The sequence below is a fragment of the Eremomyces bilateralis genome (genome assembly GCF_010015585.1).
Source record: "Eremomyces bilateralis CBS 781.70 unplaced genomic scaffold P152scaffold_8, whole genome shotgun sequence".
NCBI classification, from domain to species: domain Eukaryota; kingdom Fungi; phylum Ascomycota; class Dothideomycetes; order Eremomycetales; family Eremomycetaceae; genus Eremomyces; species Eremomyces bilateralis.
This window is the reverse complement of record NW_022985074.1, coordinates 946,241-966,962: the sequence shown is the minus strand read 5'-3', so window position 1 is coordinate 966,962 and position 20,722 is coordinate 946,241. Positions and strand designations below refer to the sequence as shown.

The following is a 20,722-nucleotide window of genomic DNA, read 5'->3' as shown; positions in this document are numbered from 1 at the left end:
TTCCATTCATTCACATTGATATTACGCGACGCACGCTCCGAGTCCTTCTATCCATTTCCAATTAAAACGAAGCTCGAAATGCCTTCAGCGTCTCGATCCAGAAGTCCTTCCAGGACCCCATCACGAGGACGGTCAATGTCGCGAGACAGGTCGCGTTCCCGCTCAGCGTCAAATCACGCGCCCCTACCGCGTCGCTCCCTCTCACCGCGATCCCGATCGCGATCCCGCTCATATACACCGCGTAGCGAACGATTGGGTCGGGGAAATGGCACAAGACGCAGCAACACGCGTAGTGTTTCACGAGGTCGGAGTTACAGCGGAGATCATGAACGAAGACGATCATATTCAAGGAGCCCAAGGGGTCATATATCTCCACCAAGAAGTGCCAAGGTGCGTCTTCAAGCGACTATCTCATAGCTTCAATAATGCTAACACTCATAAGATTGTGGTTGAGAAGCTCACTAAAAACGTCAACGCAGAACACTTGCGAGAAATCTTTGGCGCCTATGGCAGCATTCAGGAGCTTGACCTTCCAATCAACCGACAATGTACGTCACAATCTGGAGCCCTTGCACTCCACTAACGTTCCTAGTCATGACGAACCGTGGAACGGCATACATTACATTCAATTCGACGGGTTCCGCGGACACAGCGATTGCAAACATGCATGAGGCTCAACTAGATGGAGCAGTGATATCGGTTTCCATCGTTCTCCCTCGTCGACGATTCTCTCCATCTCCACCCCCGCGACGCGTACCTCCACCTTTCGATCGTTACGATTCTCGACCTGGTCCGCCCTTTCGTCCCCCACCTTCTGGTCCTGGACGCTTCAGGTCACCGCCTCCCCGTCGTCGATCTCCTTTCGGACCTCCACCGGGACGCTATGGAAGACCGGGACCCGGACCAGGCGCAGATACTTGGGTGCGAGGGGGAAGAAGATCATTGTCTCGACCACGAAGCCCACGTCGTAGTCCTCGTCGAAGCCGAAGCCGTTCATACAGTTCACGATCTCCATCGAGATCCCCGCCTCGTAGACGGGGAGGTTTTGGGCGCAGAGATAGTCCTCCAAGAGGTGGAGGTGGACCAAGGAGAAGGCGAAGTCCTAGCTATAGTAGCTACGGTAGTCGCAGTCGCAGTCCTAGCCGAAGCCGAGAGCGGGATTTCGGTCGTAGGAGATGACCTTGGGCTTGATGGCGTACAGATGGCAGTTGACAATGGCGTAACTTGTGAAAACAGTTGTGGGTGCAGAGGAAGGATCAGAAAAGCGTGGCACTACATTGTACTCACGTATGGTTGGCTGGATCTGTACTAGTATTATCAGCCGACGGGCTCGCAAGAGACTGCTCCTATGAACAAGCAGTATTAATCCGTTGATGCTACAAGTGTGAGATCCACTACGGACCCCGTACCCAATTGCCGATCCCGTTGCAAAATGACACCAAATCCCTGACACGATTGTCCTCCTTTTCCAATGTATCGATCCATTCCCTGAGTGTCTCGCGTACCGTGTCTGGACCTTCTTCGGCAATCACCGCTCCATGACACCGCAAGAAGACTCGCATCCATACAAGACACAGCTCAAAATCTTTTCGTTGCTTGAGTCTCCAATCAAGAACAGTCACGAATGTGGTCAGCTCCGAGTACGGAGGCGACGGAGAAAGTGACCGAATTGCCACGTCTGCTGCAGATGGTGGTAGTTGTGAAAGACACGAGACCACATCGATGTACGCATCTTCGAATTGTTGAGTCTGCGCTGAAAGAAGCACGCCATGCATGTTCGCAATCGGATCCGCTCCTCGAACTTTGACCGATAAGTTCGCACCAGCAATACGAGAATCACGGACAGGTTCAATGGCCATGGCATCTGCTTTCGTGTCTGTGATTGAAGGCAGGAAGAATGGAGCCTTCTCTGGACGCTTTGGTGCTTCCTTCGGTCGATTGCGTTCTCGAATGACATCAAGATTGAGCAATGTCTGCCATCGGGGTTTCGGCACTAATGACAATGTCATCAAGTCGGAACTGAGTTGCTCCAGGTTGACTTGAGCGCCGGACGGCACCTCGCCAGATTCCTGTGGTTGATAGGCAGACTCAAGAAGACCCACACCTCCAGACCTACTGGGCACGTCTATGCGTGCGATCTCATCCTCGGAAATCTGGTGTGTTGGAACTTGAGTGAACAATGTCCGATTCGTCCAAACGTCAACCCCAACAGTGTCTGCAAACGCGGTTGCGAGATACTCCCCAGTAGGTGAGAACGCAAGAGCAAGACACAGACTGGGTGTTCTAAGAGCATCAATGAGATGACCCGTTGGTAGATCCCAGATTCGAATCGTTGAATCCGAGCATGCAGCAACCAGCCAGCGAGCATCGTTGGAGAAACAAAAATCTTGGACTGTATTCCCAGCAGTCCGGAGTTCTCGGATCGTCTTCTTCGTCTCAAAATCAACGATTCTGATGCATGCCTCATTGCAGCTCACGGCAATCAGGTCGGTGGCAGGTTGGTGTCGTATCGCCAGAATCGAAGATGCCCATTCCATCTGATGAAGGAGAATGCCGGTACTGAATTCCCAGAATTTCAACTTCCCATCCAAGCCGCAGCTGATGACCTTTTGGTTCAAAGGATCAACAATGATTCCCGATACCGCCTGGGTATGCTTTCCTTCTCCTCTTTCATACTGGTTTCGACCGTTCGCTATGTTCGACGATCTTTGAGCAGCAAGCCTTTGTGCTTGAGTGGATGTCAATTTTGGTGGAAACCGTCTTCTATGGCTGCCGGATTGGAGGTTGAACATGTCAATGCCTCCACTGGAAGAACCAATCAAGGCAAAAGTGCCACATGGCGAGACCGTCACGGCAGTAACCGGAGACTTGTCACCAGTCTCAAACTTCCATCGGCCGGCTCGCTTTCTCCCCCAAAACCATGTCCTTGCGAATCGGTCACCCTCATGTCCAGTGACAATACTTTCCCAGCCCGTCGAACTGCTATCGGCTGTGCTGGACTTGCCTTTCGATTGTCCTGGAAGGTTCCATATATTCTTCGTTCCAGGCATCGCACCAATGCCTCCGTCTCTGTTCAGCGAACAAGCCATACAGCTGATCGGTGGAGCCTTGAGATCTTCGAAGCGTAAATTTGAGTTGGATGGGCCTCCCGAGACACCAAGCTTTTTTGCCTTCTTGATGATGCTGCCTTGGCTTAGCTCCACACTCTGGGAATCTTTTCGGAGACTCCATCCCCACAAACTACGATCTTTTCCAGCACTCATCAACCACTTTCCTTCAACATCGGCGCCATCGGCTGGGGTTGGAAGGAAGTTGAGACATGCGACTGGACCTGCGTGTCCGCTTCGTGCATGGAGAGGTCGAGGAATCGGTGAGAACGGCGTTTCATCGAAGATCCAAGTTTTGAGAGAATTGTCCAGGCCGGTTGTCACCATAACTGCTTGACCTTGTAGAAACTCGAGTTTGCTGATGCCTCCAGGAACGCCACGCCCTGCATCTGGTGAACCATGTGCCGCTCGTAGAACGCCCTTCCTCCGACCACCCTGGTTCAGGTCCCAGAGTGTGACATCACCGCTTTGACTAGATGCCGTTGCCATCACTCCGGGTAGCGTCCCATCATCTCCAGCTCCGATCCCATCACTTCGGAAGGAAATGGTCGTAATCGGTGCCGTGTTTGAACCCGTGCTTAAAAGCATTAGGCCAGTGTCGGTGTGGATATCGTGGATGGCGATAGCCCCTGATTGATATCCAATGGCAATCAGTCCCAGAGTTGGTGTTGGCTCCATCATGGTAACCGCTCCGAGTTCAGAGGTTTCCGGCAGTATGGTGTACAGCAATTTTCCGCTTTTGACATTCCATATTTCCACACTCCCATCCGTTTTCCCGGCAAAAATCTTGTTCACATACGTGGGCATATTGCAGATACCGCCAGTATAGCTTACTCCACCCTGAACCGAATATGGGGACGTCAGGGAGGTATAATGTTCCAGAGTTGCAATTGTCCAGATTTCGATAGTGGTGTCACAGCATCCAACCATCCAGTCACCGAATATGCATAGCTGACGGATGTTTTCCTGGAACTTGACAGGGATATCCACTTCTTGTATTCTTTTCCCTCGTTTGAAGACCCAGATTCCTCGACTGGTCCCAGGTGAGTCTCCTCCCCATGCAGCGAATATTCGATCCTTCCATGCCAACGAAGTTGTGATATGCTGAGGCGTCCGAGGTCGAGTAATGAATTGGAGTGCGAGCCCTTTCCTCAAGTCGTAGGTCTGGAGACTGTTTCCGGTTGAAGTGGTGATTTGAAACGTCGTTTTCCCGAGCGGAATGGAGGTGAACGGGACCGATGTAGGAGATACTAGACCTATTGTCTGCGGCAGTTAGTATCGTAAAATTATTTTATAAAGGAACAAGTACGAACTCGAAATGGCGCAAATATTCTTCCAGTGGCAGGATAAGAGCTCTTCGGTCCATCGCTGTCATTGACATGGATTTTGGTCCTTTTGGCAGGGCGCTCAAGGGAACCATGCCCATTTATAACCTGTGAGCTGGAAGTCATAGACATTGAGACCATAAAGTCAGCTTTAGGTAGCCGATTGTTATAAATCGGCGGTTTGAAATAACGTCCTTCAGAGACTTTGGCACTTGGAAATTATTTTGGGATGCGACGAAGTTGGTACATTTCACCGAAGATTTACCGCGAAATCTTCAATTTGCTGCCTCGATGCCTGTTCTTATGGCCTTGACACCTTGACGCCTTGTTCCACTCGACCCTCCGACATCATTCTCTACAATGACGTTTGGATGCTTCATCTAACATCAACAAACTGCCTAACAACGTGAAAATGAAACTTCCGTTTTGTATGAACAGTGGCTCAACTCCAATGTGATATGGCTACAAATTACAATGTTCCGTTGATGAGCGGGAATTTTTCAATTTGGAATGCTGCAGGACGCAGGTACCTGAGTTCTACCATTTCCAGTGTCGAGAATTAAACCAAATGGAAGCTCCAGGCAGGGTTCTCCGCAAATCATCACGATCAACAGCCAATCATGACGCAAGAATGCCGGTTTAAGCCACATTTTGATGCCAAAGCATCTGATCGGCTGCCAACTGAACTAACTGGAAGCTTCAAGCTGTTTTGTGGATGTATCAGATGTGTGGCAAGGAAGCAGGACATCAATCACAAGCTTTTGCTTCAGTTTATCCATACGCAGTACGAGTCAAGATATTTATACAAATCTCGTCCCAAATATGCCTTCAAATCTTCCCGTTTAAGAATGACATCAGAGCCATCAAGCCGTCTCAAAGTTGAGTGACGACCACTACAGGGAACCCATTCATCCCCACCGGAGCTTCTACATATCCGTTGTCCATCCGGTTCGTGGTGACTCGCTGACGTAACGAGTCGCAAAGCGACCGCAACCTCCCTCGGTGCGACAATCTTCTTCTCACATCCATCAACCTCTTCATACAACATCAAGGAACCATGTCGGACTATACTATTGAAACGGGTAACCAAGGTGAGTCTTTTGCATGTTATCACACAGTGATACTTCCCAATTGGGTCGATGACTTTGAGACTTTGCGAAAACCATCGCCTAGACTTCTATGGTCGCGCAAACATGCTCAAGAGTAGCGCAACTTCTGGGGCGTGTCTGTTCATCGTACCATCTCCTCCCTACCCCCCGCAAGCTGCAATGTTCTCTATTCACAATCCTGCGTGGTTTCTCGCACAAAGACTGACATGGCAATGGTACAGCCTCCTGGAAATGGGGTGGGGGAGAGCCCTCCGGGCAAGGCGCAGATGTCCTTAGAGAAGCCGAACTTGCCCTTCAATCAAACCAAGGCGACACTATCAGCCGGGATGTCGATCTGGATGATCCTGCAATTCGCATTGCCCGACCCGGCAGCGACGTTTTCAAGCGAGCTCATGAACTTGAAATTGAGCAAAAAGCAAATGGTCACACCTCCGATGAGTTGGATGACAAGGAGCAGGGGAAGTCGGAGGAAATACTGGAGAAAATTCTCGAGCAAACCATGGAAATGTCCCAGGAAAGGCCCGGCCAGCCCCTAGAGGAATTGTCCGAGGAGAAACTTGAGGAAAAATTCGAAGAAAGGCTGGGAACAATGCCTGAACCTCTCGTGGAAAATCCAGTGGGAATTTTACCGGCCAAACCTGCGGAGAGACCTGTGGATGAAACGGCCGATAAAGATGAAGAATGGTCCGAGGAAAGGCTCGAGGAAACGTTCGAGGAAAGGACTGAGACAATGCCCGAGCAACCTATCATGGAAAAGCCGGTGGGAAACTTGCCCCCCAAGCCTGCAGAGAGATCTGTGATTGAGACGACCGATAATGATGAAGAATGGTCCGAGGTGGTCAAGGAAACTTTCGAGGAAAGGGTTAAGACAGTCCCTGAGGCAACTTTCGTAGAAAGAGTAGTAGACATTTCAGAGGCCAAGCCTGCGGAGGAGACGGATAAAGAGGATGTGAGCATGTCTGGCGGGCTTCCACACCAAATTGGAGCCGGCCCGAGCATTGAAACTGGGAAAACCCCAAAGACCGGCGAGAAGCGAGATGTGGAGGATGTCAATGGGACACGCTCGGAAGCCCAGGGTGAAAAGGAAGAAAAACCCGCAGCAAAGAAGCAGAGGACGGATTCATCCGGAACTAACGATGAAAGCTCAAAGAAGAAAAGAGGAAGGCCGGCTCAGGAGAAGAGTGGGCAGAAGAAAGAGAAGCCGAAGAAACCGGCCGCGACGGAATCCGGCCGACCTCGACGGAGTGGTCGCCTGGCTAGATCGTAGAATGGGGTATCTTATCGTCTCCAAAAGATGTGATTGCGAGTCTTCCATGCAAGACGCAATCGTTCATCGCGGATCGAATTGGATCGTCGCTGGGGATTTCGGGGAGTGGAATTCGTGGGACTCCTGAACATGACGAGGATGCTTTAATCTGTTCATATCCGCCCTCTATCGTTGAGTCGCTGTATAGTATTGCTGATTGTCACTATATAATATCATCAGTCTGTGTTTCCCAATTCTGATTCGACATAACTTACTGTCAATACAATCTCGCGTTGATGCACATTCCCAAGGGCCTCTCAGCGATAGTGGGGATACAGGAAGTTGGTGGGAAACGTCCAATTGAAACCCCAAGATTAATCCATTGCAGGCTACTGTTCCAACGCTCGGATGAAGGGATATCCTACGTCAAGCCATAGAGCAGGATCAAATCTGAACTCCTGCTCTACCACTGAGGCACTAATTCTTGCATTGCGGCCGAGGACATGATATACGAACAGACTAGACAGCAGAGCCACGAGCCGATATGTTGCTTTACAACTAGAAGTCAAGAACGTGATTCCTGGTTGTTTGGCTAACGAAATACCATCGTTGAGGTAGTGAAGGTGGGCGTCTGTGTCCTAATGAGGTATGCCGTACGCTTAACAATGATCAATCGCGGAGAATTTGCATCCGAGATATGCCCCTGAGATCGTTTAGTAGCGGAACTTTGCGAGATGCGATTGGCCCATCCGGTTGGATTCCTAGGTCGGACCAATCCATCAATCGCATCGCCTTTCGATCATTCGTTGTTCCTTCATCAGTCAAATCTCTTTGGATCAGGGCGGCCTTCCATCCTGAATTTAAAGCACCAACCACGTCCTTGTTGATGTCGTCTCCGACATAAACTTTGTCCCAATCGGATAGCGAACTATCAGCACCTGCCCCGGCTTCGAGATCGTGTATTGTCTCAAAGGCGAGTCTCTCGGCAGTGTTGAAGATCGATCTCGATGGCTTTTCTGCCCCCACATCATACGATAACGCCATGAAGGAAATGTCAGAGGACCCTTCACTGTTTGTCCGGCTCTTCTCAAGATTGGGTGTGCCACGGAGAGAAGCAACTGTTAAACCGAAACTTTTCAACACACCAATGATCCGATCATCTGAGTTCGAGATGATACCAACGACGGTCTGATTCCACGGCCACACTGTGGATGTGTCCTCGGATGCCCGGTTCCGTAACATTTTGAAGAAGGGTAGGACATCCGGGAAAAGCTGGTAACCCTCTGAAGATGAGAAACGATGTAAAATAGCTTCAACCAGCTCCGGCGGAGGCGATTTTTCATTCCAACTTGGCAAACATTGGAAAGTCGAGGTGATAACCTGTGGGCGACTGTCAGTCTGGCAGAGGAAAAGTGTAGACTTAACGGCAAAACAGTGACTCTGAGAAATGGTACTCAGATTCAAGGTGGGCAGCTCAAAGGTAGGATAGATTACATTCGCCCACCATTTCGTAGCATTCATGCCGCTACGTTTCCCGTAATTTGGGAATCTATTGGAATGTTTCTGAAAGGCTTCCAAGCTTCAGCGACGTCCGACTTGTTCGACATACAGAAGATCAACCTTTTCGAAAACAACGGTCGAGGTCATTTTCGACAATTCCCCCCAACCCATATGACCGGGCAACATCCGCATACTGAACTGCTATGGACTTTTTCGGTGTGAAGAGGGTTCCAAAGGCGTCCAAACCCAGGAGAAGATTTCGGCGTGTTCGAGCCATTATGGTAGCTTTTATAAGACCATGAAGTGCAAAAATGTCAATAATCTCCTGAATTTGGCATAACCGATACCATAATACCGATAGAAGATTCAAAAGACATTGGTGAGGTTGAACATCCATTGTGATATTGAGCGTGTTGGCTCCAGCGTCCAGGTCACGATGACCTAAATAGGTTTAGCGCGTCTTGGCACCGACTGTCGATTCAGAGCTCCTTTGGATTCTCATGTCAAAATCACAGAATCAGCTTCTCACAGAATCTATATCGCTCGACTTTACCCGGATAGGCGCCCTTCTTCACGTTTTTTGCACGCAGCTCTTCCTTCTGCCCTTCCTTCTGAAGATATTATTCCAAAATCCTTGCTCCCGATACCAAGACGCGGTTGAGTGACCGCGTCACAAGGCGGGGTTGAAGCCTACGAGACTCCAGAAGACTTAGAAGCACGTTGGTTATCCCAATAGAGCCAGTGGACTACATGCGATTGAATCCACGCCTCCGAAACATCCGCGGATCTTATCTGCAACTTTCTTTGCCGCATAGCTCAGTTGATCACACATCACCATGCCCTGCTTTCTTGGACTCGCCGTGTCGGTTCATACTCCGGATGGACCTTTGCCAGAGTATTCCATTCAACGTCAAACGAAGCATAGGAGAATTACCGCCTACATTCCGGTTCCTCCACCAACGATACCCAAAGACTCCACAACCAATCGACCCGAGCAGTCGAAGTTCATGATCAGTATCACATTACTGACACCAGGTCAAACGGTACCATACAGCACTCCGAAACCAACCGCAGATAACCCATATCCTCGACCGAAGCTTGTGAGCGGATTACCTGGCTACGGCGAGAAGTCTACTCCCAGCTCGGGTCCCGCTGTTGGACCTTATGTTCCAATCACCTCCAATCCGAACGAAACCATCGCGGCATACATCTATTTCGATGGTCGCCCAAAGGAAGAAGTTGCGACCCTTCTTCGACGTGGTGAAGAGACGTGGGTGAACAGCCGATGGGTATCAATTCCGGAATCCGAAGGTGGAGGGCTTGCCGAGCGCGATTTCATCTTCCGCGAAGTCGGTCTTGAACGATGGCTCAACGGATTGGATTTAGAGGGGAAGGACAAAGATCGAGCCGCGAAAATCGAGCGACGAAGGCAGCGTTTGGAAAGGAAGCGACGCGAAAAGCAAGAACGGAGAGAGAAGATCAAACAAGAAGAGCAAGGAGATGGAGATGGAATGGACAGCATGGACTTGGGTTTGGGATTGGAATCCTTCATCGAGTCTAGGAGAAAAAAGCTCAAGGAACGGAATGGAGTATTGCGATATGGTGAAGATACTTCCGCTCCGGTCGAAGCCCTGTCGGATGATGACGCGATATTTACGTCCAACTCCGATTCGGACGATGATCCGCCCGTGCCAGAAGCTGCGGGACAGATCAAGGTCGCATTATTCCGCGTCCTTGCTTCAGGTGAGATCAAGAGAGGCGAATATAGCCCGCAATTCGATGTTCACGATGATGAGGAAGGGCAAAGTCAAGGTGGAGAGAATAGTGAAGCAGATGTCGATCACACGACGAGTTTCGCGAAACCAAAAGCTTTGGATCCCAAGAGTATTTCAACTCAAACTGTGACCGGCATCGATCCTTCTGATCGACCATATGCCGTCTTCACGTTCCTATACAGGGGACAGCGTAAGAATCACACACCCTCTACTTGATCAGTTGCTGATACATGGTTTAGGTCAACTGCAGAAAATGGGCATTCTACCGACATCGACCCCATCCAAGGCGACCGCTCCTTCTTCCAAACGGCGGTCACAGGTGGATTTTGGGGATCTGAAGCCGCTCAACAAGAAAACCGGAACCAAAAACTTCGCTGGATATCGGGATTCCCATGCTAAACCGTCCATTCCCGGAAAGAATGGCGCAAAAGATGACGATATGGAGAGCGATGAAGATGAGGATGACCAGGATGAAGATGAGGATGACGAGAAGGATCCACAACCAGATCTATTGAGTCCTGAGGATGCAGCGCGTCTTGAAGGTGTCAGTGAAGGCGTGCGAAAAATCAAAGTATGTCTTCTTCCAACAGCGCTGTCGAGTGTCCGCTAACATTCCTAGCTCAAACGACAACACTCAGCTGAGCCTGTCGCCACATCTCTTGATGCAACAAGCACCACCGTCAACATTGAACCTATATCAGGGGCTCAATCGGCAGACAAAGAGAAGGTAGCTGGCTCCCCAACCGTTGGAAATGGGACTCTGGGTCCTACAACTGCGGCAACCAAGCTGGCGGAAGAGTCGACGGATGTCGCCGGCAGTCCATTCAAACGACAAAGGGCCAGTATTTCTGATGCGGGTGCTGCGGGAATTGTGGACGATATCGAAACCACAACTCCTTTGACGTTTGAGAAGATTCTCCCCAAAGAACCTACCAAGCCATTGACTCAGACAGGCACGGATATTGAGCCGGTGGACGAAGAGCTATGACCTAGGGGCTTCCGATTCGTCAAGTTGATAGGGACCTCACAGAGGGGTGATTCTTCTCCGGAAATTGACTAGACTATGCTTGTTGGTCTCATGGGCATCCCGTAACATGGGCATTCCATGAACATAGGGGACCTTTGTTCTGGTATCCTTGGAGTAATTGCTAACGATTGTGCGATTAGCTTGGTGCAAGGGAAGCGATACAAATTCTAAAGAGACAGGAATTATTCATGCAACCGGGTCTGACAGCCAAGGACATCGTTCCATGAGAAATGACACTGCATTGTCAGATTTACATAATTCCGCCTCATTACTTAGGTCTTAGGTAGTGAAACAACCTTCACATCCCGTTACTATACAAATGGGTATCATCAATTCGAAGTGCATGACATGGCACCAATCCTCTCTTTGGTATCTTGATGTGTACTCTATTCATCGTCAACGATAGAGCTCGCCAATGGTCCAAAGAATGGGATCTGATATCGATCCAACGTCTCCGCTAAATAGGTTAGCAGATGATCCAAACACAGGCGATAAGGTGACATACCATCACTATATGCGCGATATGTCAACCACGCTATTAGGAGGATATCCACAACGAGAAGGAGATATGATATGATGCTCGTCCATGAGAAGATGATGTGTATGATCTAATATCGTGAGAAGGCGATCCTCTAGAATGGAGCGCTGACGTACGAAGAGAAAGGCGAATAAGAGACTTGATTGCCATGCGTGGAACCTGTCATACAGTCAGTGAAACTATCAGATGGATATGAACGCCTGAAAGAACATACCTCACATAGTCACTCCAACTCTCAAAGACAAGGAGCATGACGGGTCCAGCGGGTGGAAGCAACAGATATGCCAAACATGCCTCGATGTCCATCCGTAATCCAAGCTTCGTGGCGAACAAATCCACAGCATCCCTTCCTCGGTCTATACCACCGGACTGTTCATCGGCCCTGGGATACGACACTGGACTTCTTGTTGGAACCGGAGGAGAGAGTGGACGGGAGATTGGAGGGGAAGCAACTCGGCGAGGAGATGTGCCTTGAAGAGGGGGGGACATCGCCCGGGCTTGTTCCGGTGGAGCATCTTGATATGGAGCAAACATACTTCATAGATTCGGACTTAATCCGTGGCTGGCTGTGTGAGGGATATGCGGATGGAACAGTTGGAGTCGGGGTTTGAAGTTGAATCATTTGACGTTGTGGATCTTATGGTTCGCTGTAGTACCTTCGTCATCGCTGTGACATCGGTCATCGGTGGGATCGGGATGTTTTCCGTGCAGGTCAAGAATAACCTTCACAATCCTCGACCTGCAGTTCCAATCAATAACCCGCATCCTCTTGTTATGGGGGAAAATGGCTGGCAATATTTTCACCCCCGTCTCCTCAGAGTCACCTCCAATCCCATCCCGCTCAGATCATCCAGTGCGAAGAGATGGTGTCTTCACAAGGTCAGCCCCCATGGATGATCCAAGACAGATTCCCTTAGGTTCTCCCGCCGAGTATCCTCTTCAAACCAACAAGTTTTATGCGAATATGCTCTTGGGTGATCGGTCAAACTCGGTATGGACACATCCGTACTCAGTCTCATGGGCCAAGGGCAGAGGAAATGCAAAGAGTTGGGGAATCAGCATCTCTCATATTGAACGTCATCAGCTTGCGTTAGGGCCCTTGAAACCAAGCGGTGCCGTACAATATTTCATCAACCCTGTTGGGATCCAGTCTATGATTCTCTCGGCTACCGAACTAGATCCTTCAAGCGTATTGACAACCGATTCATTGACAGCATTCAGTGTGAATGTCAACCTGTCACAGGCTGGATTTCCACCCCTCATAACATTTCCGCTGCTTCAAGGCATGGGCTTTGTGACTGCTCTTTACAAATCATGCAGGCCCCTTATTCAAAGTTCAGTCTTATTCAGGGGGATGGAGCCGGCAGGATCGCTCCGGAATATCACTTCAAAGTTTCGCGCTTTTCTCGAAGATGGCTCGATTTGGATGATCTATCTAACTCCATATGGAGGCCACAGAGAAAGTCTTTCGATGGTCAATAACACGACATTACAGGGACGTGATGGGTTTGGCGGAATGATTCAAGTTGCAAAACTTCCCAAAGGTGCCTCGGAGGAAATTTACGATACCTGCGCTGGAACATATGCCATATCCTGCGATTTATCTGCAGAGGTGTCAGACGATAATTGCCAGTATCATTTGAAATGGACGAAGTCTGGCTTACAAAACCCGCTTCTGATGTAAGTAGAGCATCCGGGAAGAACGAAGTATATCCCCGGAGTTGACGTCGGGGAGATTTCCAACTTCATTTTTGGCATATTGACACACTCTAGGTTTGCGCTTCCGCATCACGCCAGTTCTTTTGACAGGAACACCGTCATGGCGGTTCGAAATCTTCATTTGCAGACAACCACGAAAGGACTGGCGGTTGCAGTCATGTCGGATTGCTGGACAATGAGGGAGAGGCTTCCCATTGATATCGGGTTCGCACCATGGCATCCGGCAAAGGGCTCTATAACAAATGTTTCTCCTGCTGCGACTCGAACGATAAGAGCTGTGGGCGAGAAAGAAATAGCACAGGACTTCCTCTCACAATGCTGCTTGGATAGCATGTATTTTAGCGGCAAAGGATTAGCGAAATGTATGTGCCAACCTCAATATGCTGCTCCGTTACCTAATTGTGATAGTTGCAATGATGCTTTTTGTCCTCCGCGATCTTGTCGAGTGTCCGGACCTTGTTCAATCCGGACTGGAGAAATTGAAACAAGTTTTTGCTGTGTTCATCTCCAACAAACAGCCCAACCCTCTCGCCTATGACCAGGTCTGGAAAGGGGTCATCTCGATCGCAGGAATGAAAGATGGACCAGGTGCAGACTTCGGCAATTCATGGTACAACGACCATCACTTCCACTACGGCTATCACGTCTACGCTGCTGCAATGATCGGGTATCTTGATCCAAGCTGGTTACAAGATCTGCGGCATACGTCCTGGGTGAACATGCTCGTTCGGGACTTCGCCTCTCCCGTGTGTGATGAATATTTCCCATTTTCTCGATCCTTTGACTGGTATCATGGCCATAGTTGGGCGAAGGGTCTTTTTGAGAGTGCCGATGGCAAAGATCAAGAGAGTACAAGTGAAGATGCCTTTGCTTCCTACGCACTCAAGATGTGGGGAAAAGTCACTGGCGATCGAAATTTGGAGGCTCGTGGAAATCTCATGCTTGCAATTCAAGCCAGGTCATTCCCGACGTATTTTCTCATGGAGTCAAAAAACAACATTCATCCTCCTCAATTCATTGGGAACAAAGTGACAGGCATCTTGTTCGAAAACAAGGGAGATCATGCGACATACTTTGGGTCCAACCTCGAATATATTCAAGGCATCCACATGATCCCTTTGAATCCAACATCAGCCCTTATTCGAAGTGTTCAATTCGTGGAAGAAGAGTGGAATACATACTTCAGCAATGGTCGATGTAACCAAGTTGATGGAGGCTGGAGAGGGATCTTATACGCGAACTTGGCTCTTGTGAATCCAAAAAAGGCATTCGAATTCTTTTCTCAACCAAATTTTGACATGAGTTGGATCGATGGTGGAGCTTCAAGGACTTGGTATTTGGCATATTGTGCTGCACTTGCAGGGCTGTGATACCTCCGAGGGTTGAAAATGTCGAAGGACTGTTGACAAAATCAACTGATAGCATTTCATCTTCGTATCCTACGTTACTTATCCGAGTCCGAGTCAGCGAACATGTCGACTGCTCGTGGACGCACTGGTCGTGCCTTTGTCTCGTTCACCTGTTGTGAGGTTTTACTGAGTTCTGGCGGTTCAGATACTCCAGCGTCCGGCTCGGTCCCTACCGGCACCCCATCGACGTCTTCATCCATTTCTTCACCGTCCAACTCTTCGTCCATTACTTCACCATCTAGATCGTCCATGGCCTCGCCATCAAGATTGTCTTCCATGGCTTCGCCGTCCAGATCCATTGCATCTATGTCCCCCGAACTACCCTCTCCAGGCTTGGCTTCTGCATTCGGAGAAGCATCATTCTGCCTTGGCTCGTCGGCATCAACTGCTTTCCATCTTGAGCGATCCGTCTTCACTAATGGCTTCTCTTCAGGATACTCCGAGGGTTTCTCCGCATTTGCCGCTTGATTGAACGCTTGTACGAACTTCTCCTGTCCTTCAGTAGAGAAGACGCTCCAACCCTCCCAAAGATTGAGAAGATTCATCACACTTCTCTTCCATTTTTCGGCTTTCAATCTTCCCCATCCGAGAACCTTCTCCATCTCACCCAAACGCTCAAAGATCTTCCTTTGAGTCAGTGCCGCCTCGAATAATTGACGATATTTCCAAGCATGCCGAACACCCGACACGCTGGAAGATTGAAGGGTGTCTGAAACAACATATAATGCAATGAGTTTTGATGCCGATTGATCTTTCGTCCCTCGATTTTCAGAGTCTTCCATGGAGATATGATCGAACTTCAATCGTTCGTCATCTTCAGGACCGCCTTCAATGTCGGGTTCTTGATTCGCCTTGGAATATGCAAATGGTCGTTCGACATTGGCTGCGATCAAATCCGCAACTTCCTTCCCTGCCGATGCATTCGAAATGGCAAAAGCCGTCACCCGGGCGACATCTCCCTTTCGAAGTCGACCAGTCGATGTAGGAAGCCGTGCCAATAGGTATGTGAGTTTCGCTTTTTGCAGGGGATTTAGATAGGATTCCTCGTAGCTGTCTACATCCTGACCCTCGCGTTTTGATCGCTGCTTTGCAACTTCCTCTTCATCCGAATGGTCCTCTTCCGACGAGTCATAGTCGAGGGAATCGCTTACGAATTGTTCGAAGTTGGTGGAGAATTCGAAACGCAATGAAGCATCAGGTGCCATCCATGGCGCTCCTCCATCAAAAACGGCGTTGAGTCCGGAGTGGCCATGCCCTCCACGGTTCTCATGATCGGTTCCAGTCATGATGCTCCACAATCTCCAACGATACCAAACACCTCCAGTACTTCGAGCATCCCAAATCCAAGCCCATTTCTCTTGCCTCTGAACATCGGGTCTTGACATGAGAAGAGCTTCAAACTCCGGCCCATGTTTGATGATGGCCTCCACGGTTTTGTGGATCATTTTGATTTGCTGGAGGTCCGAAGGCGGACCAACCATGATTTGTGATGGAGCTTGTTTGACTATATTTTGCCTTCCACCAAGGGATTCTGGTGGTGCGAATGAACCCTTCAAACCCCCGGGAGGAACTCGGTTAAAGGATGGTTGCATAATCGCTTTAGCACCGAAAGGAAGACTTGCAGAAATCTTGCTCAAATCTGGGAGACCCGGTGCTAGTGCTGCGGAGGAGAGATGCCTTCCTAGGCTCAAATAATATCCCCAACCCAGATATCGCCCTTGCAGTGTGGAGACGGCGGAATCAATGTCACTGGCTGGTGTGTCCTTGGCCAATGTCACGATTGCTACTCCGGATCTCCTATCCGTGTCCAATGACTGAGTTGTACGGTTCGATTGTATACGGACATTCTCGACTCGCAGTAAACCAGGTAGAAGCGACTTGACTAGGATGCCGGTCATTCCTGGTGGTAGGTTGCTCATCCGAAGGGTTGGCCTGGCTGCTGCTTTCTCCGACGCTTCGGTATGATCTTCCACGATGTCCGCTTCATCATCGTCAAGTGCAAATCGGGATACAGCCGTTTGCCGTGGATGTTCCTCATTGTATGCGAATATCGGTCGATCTCTTTCATTCCGTGGTATCGAGGATCCGTCTGCGGTTCGCTTCTTTGAAATCGAGCTCGGAGGTCCCAAGCTGCCCGGGCCACTGCCTATCATCGACTTTCTCTGGACTGGTGTGAAGTGTCTTTTGGTCGCACCGAACCCGGCATTTCCAACCCGCCTTCGGGGTCCAGCATCATGTCGGTCATGCTCGTCTTCATCCCCGGCAAAGCTCTTCACAAATTCCTCATATGCAGCCTTTGTCTCTGCATCTTCTCGTGTTCGCTTGGCCTCCGCCTCTTCCTTTTGGCGTTCAAAGACGGATTTCTTGCTCGGTGCGCTGAGTTTGGTCGCAAGGGAAGGGAACTGCTTGATCGGTTTCTCACTCATATTGGTTAACGTCGAGGTTGTGAACAGGTGATATTAACCCTCTAAATGAAGATGAGCATGGGCATACTGCTAAACAGATTGAGATTGAATCTGAGCAGAAGGATTGTAGAAGTGATGTGACTGGCTATCTGGCAGACTGGCACCTTGATGTCCCAAATGGCATCTCAAGCTTCATATGGTCTGTGCGTTTGTCAACGACACGTCGGTCACGTCCTGACGTCCGTCACGTCTTCGAATATGTCAGAAGTACAGCTTCTCTCATTGAACTTCACATTGTCTTTCTCGCTCAAATAGAAGCTGCTTCACCCAGAGGATCGCAAAAATGGGACCCAAGAAAGGAGACAGAAAAGGAAATAAATACTCCGTCCTCCTCCCCACCTACAATGAACGAAGGAATCTCCCCATCATTATCTGGCTCCTGAACAAGACGTTCACAGAACAGTGAGATCCTTGGCCCATTCTGGAGTTCACGCTGACGTCGGGAGGGACATTGACTGGGAAGTCGTTATCGTCGACGACGGTTCTCCTGATGGCACCCAAGATATCGCGAAACAATTACAGAAAGTCTACCCAGGACGAATCCTCTTGAAACCACGTGCCGGCAAGCTTGGTTTGGGAACCGCATATGTCCATGGTCTCCAATTTGCTACCGGCAACTTTGTCATAATCATGGATGCCGACTTCAGCCACCACCCGAAATTCATTCCGGAGATGATCAGACTTCAAAAGCGAGGGGGCTATGACATCGTCACTGGAACACGGTACGCTGGCGATGGAGGAGTCTACGGCTGGGATTTGAAGAGGAAGTTTGTCAGCAGAGGCGCGAACCTTTTCGCCGATACCGTCCTTCGACCTGGCGTTAGCGACCTGACTGGTAGCTTTAGGCTATACAAGAAGCCGGTCTTGGACAAAGTCATCAAGAGCACAGAGAGCAAGGGATACACTTTCCAGATGGAGTTGATGGTCCGAGCAAAAGCAATGGGTTTCAAAGTGGCAGAGGTTCCGATATCTTTCGTCGACCGCGTGTACGGCGAGAGCAAGCTAGGTGGGGATGAAATCGTGGAATATGCCAAAGGGGTCTTGAATCTTTGGTTGAAGGTGTAAAGTGGATGCTCTGCAATGCCTTCAAGGACGCATCAATGGCGTTCCCTGGTGTTCATGGTCATTCTATTTTGGTGGGCGGTTGGGGTCAGCGATTCATGCGCATACAACAAACACTGAGCAAACGGCTCAGAACCCGACCGCAAAGCGGCGGACAGAGAGCGGAAAGCAGTCAAATATTGGCCACCGGCCTCAATAGTGCTGAGACGCCCTTTTGTCGGAGGCGTGGCTTCACAGCATAGTGTCATACCAATCACCTCTTGAAAGAGCTTCGAAGTCATTCCACTTGTCCCACGTTCCTTTCCTGACCTATGTCGCAGCGATGTCTAGCAGCCTTTCATTTTACCTGGTCAGCATCCAACCCTTTGCGGTCTACAACAGCTCTCATCCCGCTCTTCCGCTGCTCAGCTGAGAAATCCTCTCCGCCGAGTCGGTCGGCGATGCCACCTTTTCAACCCGCAAGAGAGATGGGAGAGGGAATTGACGGCCCTGAAGTCTACCAGGGTTTCCAAATCTTCAAATCTACAACTGATTTTATATAACTTGCATCTCAAGGCGGATCGGTGTAGCGTTCCGTGACATAGGCTGGACTGGTACGTCATCCTCTCAGGTTCCAACCGAACTGTTGTTCATTCATAACCTGAGTCACGAATCGATTTGCTTGAGTATCGTTTGCAATTCAGCTCCATCAAACAATTTCAGTGCCTATTTTCAGTAATTTCTTCTCGCCCTCCCCTCCTCAAAAGGACAGCCTTTCCCAGCCGTACCATGAATCTTCTTCTTTTGGCACATCAAATTCATGCTTCGGAATAGTGTCCCAACTATGAGATTCGGTGAGACTTAGCTGTATTTGATGTTACGTCCTCACGCAGTGGGTTTCAGTCGTATACGCAAGTTCTGGATGCTCAAATCTCAAACTATACAGAATACCCAGTATTCCATGCTTTGCGTTTTTGTTCGGAAGTGGGTGCATCCAGGATTCCATCTTTCTTTAGAAGACCTGTCCTTGTGTTCAGTTTTGTTGTCCACTCCTAAAAAAAAGGTTTGCTTCTCGAGATAGAGAAAATATTGACCCTCTAGTTCATAGCGCTCGAGCGCCTAAAACGGAGATGGTAGGCCGCGAAGCAGATTCGAAGAAAAATCTGCCTCGCTCACATGGAGTGGGTTTCACACAATGCACCCGAGTTCCAAAAAGGATCCGACTTGGGAGCAAGGCTTTCGCTATCGACGTGACCAGCCCAGATGCGCAATAATTCCGGGCCAGTTTCTAAAAAATGGTCACGATCGTTGCGGAACATTCCATGCCCTGGTGGTTTTGCGACGAAGCGAAAAATCAAGATCAGATTCTCGAGGGCCTTCCATCACGCCGTGTCGACCGCCAAACATGAGCATATGGTGCTAAGCTTCTATACAATAGAAGCCCAAACGCTTTTACGCAAGCTTCATCCCATTCTCGAGGACTTGGAGTCACTTTCTCGACTCGACAAGGACAATTTGGCGCGGCGATGAATCTGCGAGTAGTTAAAACCGGCTTCGACCGAAACTACCCGGGTTCAGTCCTGTTGACAGAAGGAATTACGATGATCATCTCACGGCCGACTTCGCAATTTGTCACTGATGGTGGCGAGATCGACGCACCAGCCTGAGGACTCTGTGAGGATGGTCTTGGAGTCGATGAGGAAGAACCGGGACATGGTGAGGGCGAAGAATTGCCATGACCGGGACTTTGAGGAGGACGAGGACTCTGTGACGATCGCATTGAGACGATGAAGGGGGGTTGCCCAGTCTGGGATGGTCTCCGAGGTGGGGTACTCATCGTGCTGATTGTACGCTTTGGGAAGCAAAGCCTAGTCAGAAACAACGGAAATCTGGAGAGGAAAAGCTGGAAAGGAAAAGCTGGAGAGGGAAAGCTAGAGAGGGAAAGCTGGAGAGGGAACGCCTTGTGATATTGGACAAGTTCTACAGAAGTGAGGTTGGAAAAAGCAAGTCTGCAGAATGTCGGAGAAGCAGAACATGTTTTGGCAGAAGAAAAGAAAGTGGGGAAGTTCTGAAGTTAGAGTACATTAAATATTCAACATCCATGATGATGAAGATTGTTTGTGATAATGAATCAGTAATAATGCATGTGGACAATCATGATAACTACATCAAGTGGATGAGTCGATAGAAACTAGCAGATACCCACAGTCACCAGCATACTGGTAAAATGTCAACTTAAGAACAACACACAGTAAGGTAGGAAATTATAGTTTGTTACATTCGAATTGGAAGAAACTGAGGACATGGAATCCTATCCTCGGGGTGCCGAAAGGCCTATACCGTTGCTTCCTACTTATCGAAAGATATAGGATTTTCCCTTATTAGGCTAGTAAGTTGATACAACCCTGATTTGCCGTGGGCTGGAGGGCATCCAACGGCCAAAAACTCGCTGAAATAAACG

At 49.4% G+C, this 20,722-nt stretch overlaps 9 protein-coding genes across 9 annotated transcripts; 5 read left to right on the top strand and 4 right to left on the bottom strand.

The window, feature by feature from the left end:
• Positions 1-442: 442 nt before the first annotated feature.
• P152DRAFT_365269 (uncharacterized protein) lies at positions 443-708 on the top strand (the record flags this gene model as incomplete). The annotated part of the gene is made up of 2 exons (XM_033675418.1): positions 443-548; positions 593-708. Coding segments are annotated over 2 exons (222 nt in total), but the record flags the coding sequence as incomplete, so codon positions are not given.
• A 562-nt stretch (positions 709-1,270) lies between these two features.
• P152DRAFT_507335 (Utp21-domain-containing protein) lies at positions 1,271-4,627 on the bottom strand. The gene is made up of 2 exons (XM_033682528.1): positions 4,421-4,627; positions 1,271-4,370 (listed from the first exon to the last, which is right to left on the bottom strand). The coding sequence occupies exons 1-2, from the start codon at positions 4,571-4,573 to the stop codon at positions 1,395-1,397; spliced, it is 3,129 nt and encodes a 1,042-aa protein (XP_033534721.1). The 5' UTR covers positions 4,574-4,627; the 3' UTR covers positions 1,271-1,394.
• Positions 4,628-5,166: 539 nt separating this feature from the next.
• P152DRAFT_458255 (uncharacterized protein) lies at positions 5,167-7,026 on the top strand. Its single transcript, XM_033679416.1, has 2 exons — positions 5,167-5,523; positions 5,763-7,026. Exons 1-2 carry the CDS (start codon positions 5,490-5,492, stop codon positions 6,806-6,808), a joined length of 1,080 nt encoding a protein of 359 aa, XP_033534720.1. The 5' UTR covers positions 5,167-5,489; the 3' UTR covers positions 6,809-7,026.
• A 430-nt stretch (positions 7,027-7,456) lies between these two features.
• On the bottom strand, positions 7,457-8,564 carry P152DRAFT_396336 (uncharacterized protein; the record flags this gene model as incomplete). The annotated part of the gene is made up of 3 exons (XM_033676350.1): positions 7,457-8,167; positions 8,282-8,358; positions 8,408-8,564. The coding sequence occupies 3 exons, from the start codon at positions 8,562-8,564 to the stop codon at positions 7,457-7,459; spliced, it is 945 nt and encodes a 314-aa protein (XP_033534719.1).
• Positions 8,565-8,807: 243 nt separating this feature from the next.
• Positions 8,808-11,435, top strand: P152DRAFT_435544 (uncharacterized protein). The gene is made up of 3 exons (XM_033677534.1): positions 8,808-10,252; positions 10,302-10,633; positions 10,682-11,435. Exons 1-3 carry the CDS (start codon positions 9,124-9,126, stop codon positions 11,048-11,050), a joined length of 1,830 nt encoding a protein of 609 aa, XP_033534718.1. The 5' UTR covers positions 8,808-9,123; the 3' UTR covers positions 11,051-11,435.
• Positions 11,436-11,475: 40 nt separating this feature from the next.
• P152DRAFT_396259 (uncharacterized protein) lies at positions 11,476-12,161 on the bottom strand (the record flags this gene model as incomplete). The annotated part of the gene is made up of 4 exons (XM_033676345.1): positions 11,476-11,546; positions 11,595-11,697; positions 11,744-11,786; positions 11,842-12,161. The coding sequence occupies 4 exons, from the start codon at positions 12,159-12,161 to the stop codon at positions 11,476-11,478; spliced, it is 537 nt and encodes a 178-aa protein (XP_033534717.1).
• A 176-nt stretch (positions 12,162-12,337) lies between these two features.
• On the top strand, positions 12,338-14,746 carry P152DRAFT_458251 (endo-1,3-beta-glucanase). Its single transcript, XM_033679415.1, has 3 exons — positions 12,338-13,307; positions 13,401-13,708; positions 13,755-14,746. The coding sequence occupies exons 1-3, from the start codon at positions 12,412-12,414 to the stop codon at positions 14,714-14,716; spliced, it is 2,166 nt and encodes a 721-aa protein (XP_033534716.1). The 5' UTR covers positions 12,338-12,411; the 3' UTR covers positions 14,717-14,746.
• P152DRAFT_338091 (uncharacterized protein) lies at positions 14,669-17,320 on the bottom strand. The gene has a single exon (XM_033675311.1). The coding sequence runs from the start codon at positions 17,179-17,181 to the stop codon at positions 14,791-14,793; it is 2,391 nt and encodes a 796-aa protein (XP_033534715.1). The 5' UTR covers positions 17,182-17,320; the 3' UTR covers positions 14,669-14,790.
• A 183-nt stretch (positions 17,321-17,503) lies between these two features.
• On the top strand, positions 17,504-18,285 carry P152DRAFT_473597 (nucleotide-diphospho-sugar transferase; the record flags this gene model as incomplete). The annotated part of the gene is made up of 2 exons (XM_033681253.1): positions 17,504-17,622; positions 17,667-18,285. The coding sequence occupies 2 exons, from the start codon at positions 17,504-17,506 to the stop codon at positions 18,283-18,285; spliced, it is 738 nt and encodes a 245-aa protein (XP_033534714.1).
• Between the last annotated feature and the right edge of the window lie 2,437 nt (positions 18,286-20,722).

Excerpts from the sequence above, each read along its gene's own strand:
- P152DRAFT_507335 (XM_033682528.1), bottom strand. The coding sequence starts at position 4,573 with ATGGTCTCAATGTCTATGACTTCCAGCTCACAGGTTATAAATGGGCAT. Across the intron at positions 4,371-4,420 it reads GAATATTTGCGCCATTTCGA|ACAATAGGTCTAGTATCTCC; the intron begins GTTCGTACTTGT and ends TAACTGCCGCAG.
- P152DRAFT_458255 (XM_033679416.1), top strand. The coding sequence starts at position 5,490 with ATGTCGGACTATACTATTGAAACGGGTAACCAAG. Across the intron at positions 5,524-5,762 it reads TATTGAAACGGGTAACCAAG|CCTCCTGGAAATGGGGTGGG; the intron begins GTGAGTCTTTTG and ends GCAATGGTACAG.
- P152DRAFT_435544 (XM_033677534.1), top strand. The coding sequence starts at position 9,124 with ATGCCCTGCTTTCTTGGACTCGCCGTGTCGGTTCATACTCCGGATGGA. Across the intron at positions 10,253-10,301 it reads GTTCCTATACAGGGGACAGC|GTCAACTGCAGAAAATGGGC; the intron begins GTAAGAATCACA and ends TACATGGTTTAG. Across the intron at positions 10,634-10,681 it reads AAGGCGTGCGAAAAATCAAA|CTCAAACGACAACACTCAGC; the intron begins GTATGTCTTCTT and ends TAACATTCCTAG.
- P152DRAFT_458251 (XM_033679415.1), top strand. The coding sequence starts at position 12,412 with ATGGCTGGCAATATTTTCACCCCCGTCTCCTCAGAGTCACCTCCAATC. Across the intron at positions 13,308-13,400 it reads TTACAAAACCCGCTTCTGAT|GTTTGCGCTTCCGCATCACG; the intron begins GTAAGTAGAGCA and ends GACACACTCTAG. Across the intron at positions 13,709-13,754 it reads CGGCAAAGGATTAGCGAAAT|TTGCAATGATGCTTTTTGTC; the intron begins GTATGTGCCAAC and ends TAATTGTGATAG.
- P152DRAFT_338091 (XM_033675311.1), bottom strand. The coding sequence starts at position 17,181 with ATGAGTGAGAAACCGATCAAGCAGTTCCCTTCCCTTGCGACCAAACTC.